The sequence below is a fragment of the Penaeus monodon genome, chromosome 19 (assembly GCF_015228065.2).
Source record: "Penaeus monodon isolate SGIC_2016 chromosome 19, NSTDA_Pmon_1, whole genome shotgun sequence".
Lineage (NCBI taxonomy): Eukaryota > Metazoa > Arthropoda > Malacostraca > Decapoda > Penaeidae > Penaeus > Penaeus monodon.
Window position 1 is genome coordinate 47913340 of NC_051404.1, and position 1822 is coordinate 47915161.

At 52.0% G+C, this 1822-nt stretch overlaps 1 protein-coding gene across 1 annotated transcript in view; it reads right to left on the bottom strand.

The window, feature by feature from the left end:
• The window catches only part of LOC119585284 (procathepsin L-like), a 2005-nt gene extending 367 nt beyond the window's left edge, over positions 1–1638 (bottom strand). The window contains exons 1-6 of the mRNA XM_037933956.1: positions 1615–1638; positions 1388–1471; positions 1087–1239; positions 806–988; positions 512–703; positions 231–396 (exon numbers count right to left, since the gene is read on the bottom strand). Coding sequence (XP_037789884.1) covers positions 231–396; positions 512–703; positions 806–988; positions 1087–1239; positions 1388–1471 — 778 coding nt within the window. The 5' untranslated portion in view covers positions 1615–1638. The remainder of the gene's footprint in view (positions 1–230; positions 397–511; positions 704–805; positions 989–1086; positions 1240–1387; positions 1472–1614) is intronic.
• Between the last annotated feature and the right edge of the window lie 184 nt (positions 1639–1822).

The following is a 1822-nucleotide window of genomic DNA, read 5'->3' on the forward strand; positions in this document are numbered from 1 at the left end:
CTGTGATTCGTTGTTGCAGATTCGGTAGAAGGGGTTATAGCCAGTCTCTTTGATCAAGTGTTCTTACTAAATCTTTACGACTGGAAAACCTCTAATCGTCTCCCACAAGTTTATTTTATTAATTCATTATTCTTATGTACTCATTTTACCTGTCTATTCCTCAGTTAATTTACCTATGTCCCTGACTACCTTATAGCATTTCCATACATCTATTAAAAAGTCTTGCTAACCCTTGTGGTAGAAGTGGAACGTCGACTGGGAGGCGTCGATGGCCACGGAGATGGGGCCGATGGTAGCCACGGCCTTCTTGAGGGCGCTCTCGCTGCCGTGCTCGACGTCCACGAAGCCGGTGTCGGTGGCGCCGACGTTGGAGGCGTCGAAGCGACACTTACCGTCCTTCACACATAAGTTGGAAGCAGTGAGTATCGTGATTGTTCTGTCTTTAGGGTTATTGTTTTTCATCGTGATTTGTTCGGAAGTTATTCAGGGAAAAGGACCCGAACACACTGACCTCAGCCTCGTACGGGTAGGAGGCCTCGGTGTCGATGCCCTTGTTCTCCTTGATGTATCGGAAGGCCTGGTCCATGAGGCCGCCCATGCAGCCCATGTTGCCGAACTTGCCGGAGCAGTCGACGAGGTTCTGCTCGGACAGACTCACCAGCTTGCCGTCCTTCAGGAAGTGCTGTCCCTCCAGGGACCCCGTCTGCAACAGAAGCCACGCTGTCAATTACGTATCATTACACAAAAGCAAGAAATCGAGCTATCCTTTGCCGCATGGCCGAGGCACTGCAAAATCAGGACCCACCGTGGAGAAGGCCCAGCAGGAGCCGCACTGCTTCTGGTCCTTGACGGGGGTCACGGCGCCCTTGGTGCGCCAGTCCACCTTCTCCGGGAGAGTCTCGTCGTCGTCAGCTCTCAGGATGGCCGTCGGCCGACGGGTGGGGGCGTTGAGGAAGCCGTTCATGGTGGCCACGATCTCTTCGGTTGTCTAACAGAAAGGCAAAGATAATCAGGCATCCTGCCAAAGTGTACAAAAGTGTTTTGAATTATATATCGTGAATAAATGTATAAGGCGGAAGAACCTACCATGTCGCCGAACTGGTTCATCTGGAGCGTGAAGGTGACCTCGCCGTTCTCGAAGCGGCCGTTGTGGTCGTCGATGAACTGCTGGTTCTGCTCGAACACTGACAGGCGGTAGCGCTCTTCCTGCGGGCTGGCGTAGTGGCGACCGTGCTCAGCCTGCGTCGGAAGACAGTCGTGAGGGTGCTTTGAAGTATTCATAACCCTGTTTCACTGTATCACTGTTACTTAGACGACTTAAAGTTTATCATTCGAAAAGAAATCTGAACTTGAGTACATAAAACTTTCGTGAGGAGACTGTGAATACCTTGAAGTTGTGCCATTGCTGGCGGAGGGAGGGAGTGGCTACGGCCACGGCCACGACACAAGCCAGTACTGCCAGGGACTTCATCTGCAAAAATAAATGAAATTATCTTGTTAAGTTACAGAATCTCCTGACCTCCAAATTATAATAAAAATCCACACTTCGGCATCTCCATCAGTAAACCATGCATTCACAGAAACATCCCAGAGGAACCAGACGGGATGCCTCACCTCGACGGACTCTGAAGCCGCCCTCCCGCTTCCAGGCTTTTAAGCGGCGAGCGTGAGAGCGTCCGGGCGCCGCGACCTGCAGTGTGGCTGTCCGGGGAGGCCCTTATCAGCAGGACCTGGCCGAGTGCATTCGGACACAACATTCGTACCATGCAGCACGGTGATAGTCAGCTTTTTATTCGTAGCTGATAAAGACGCGCCGAGGAAG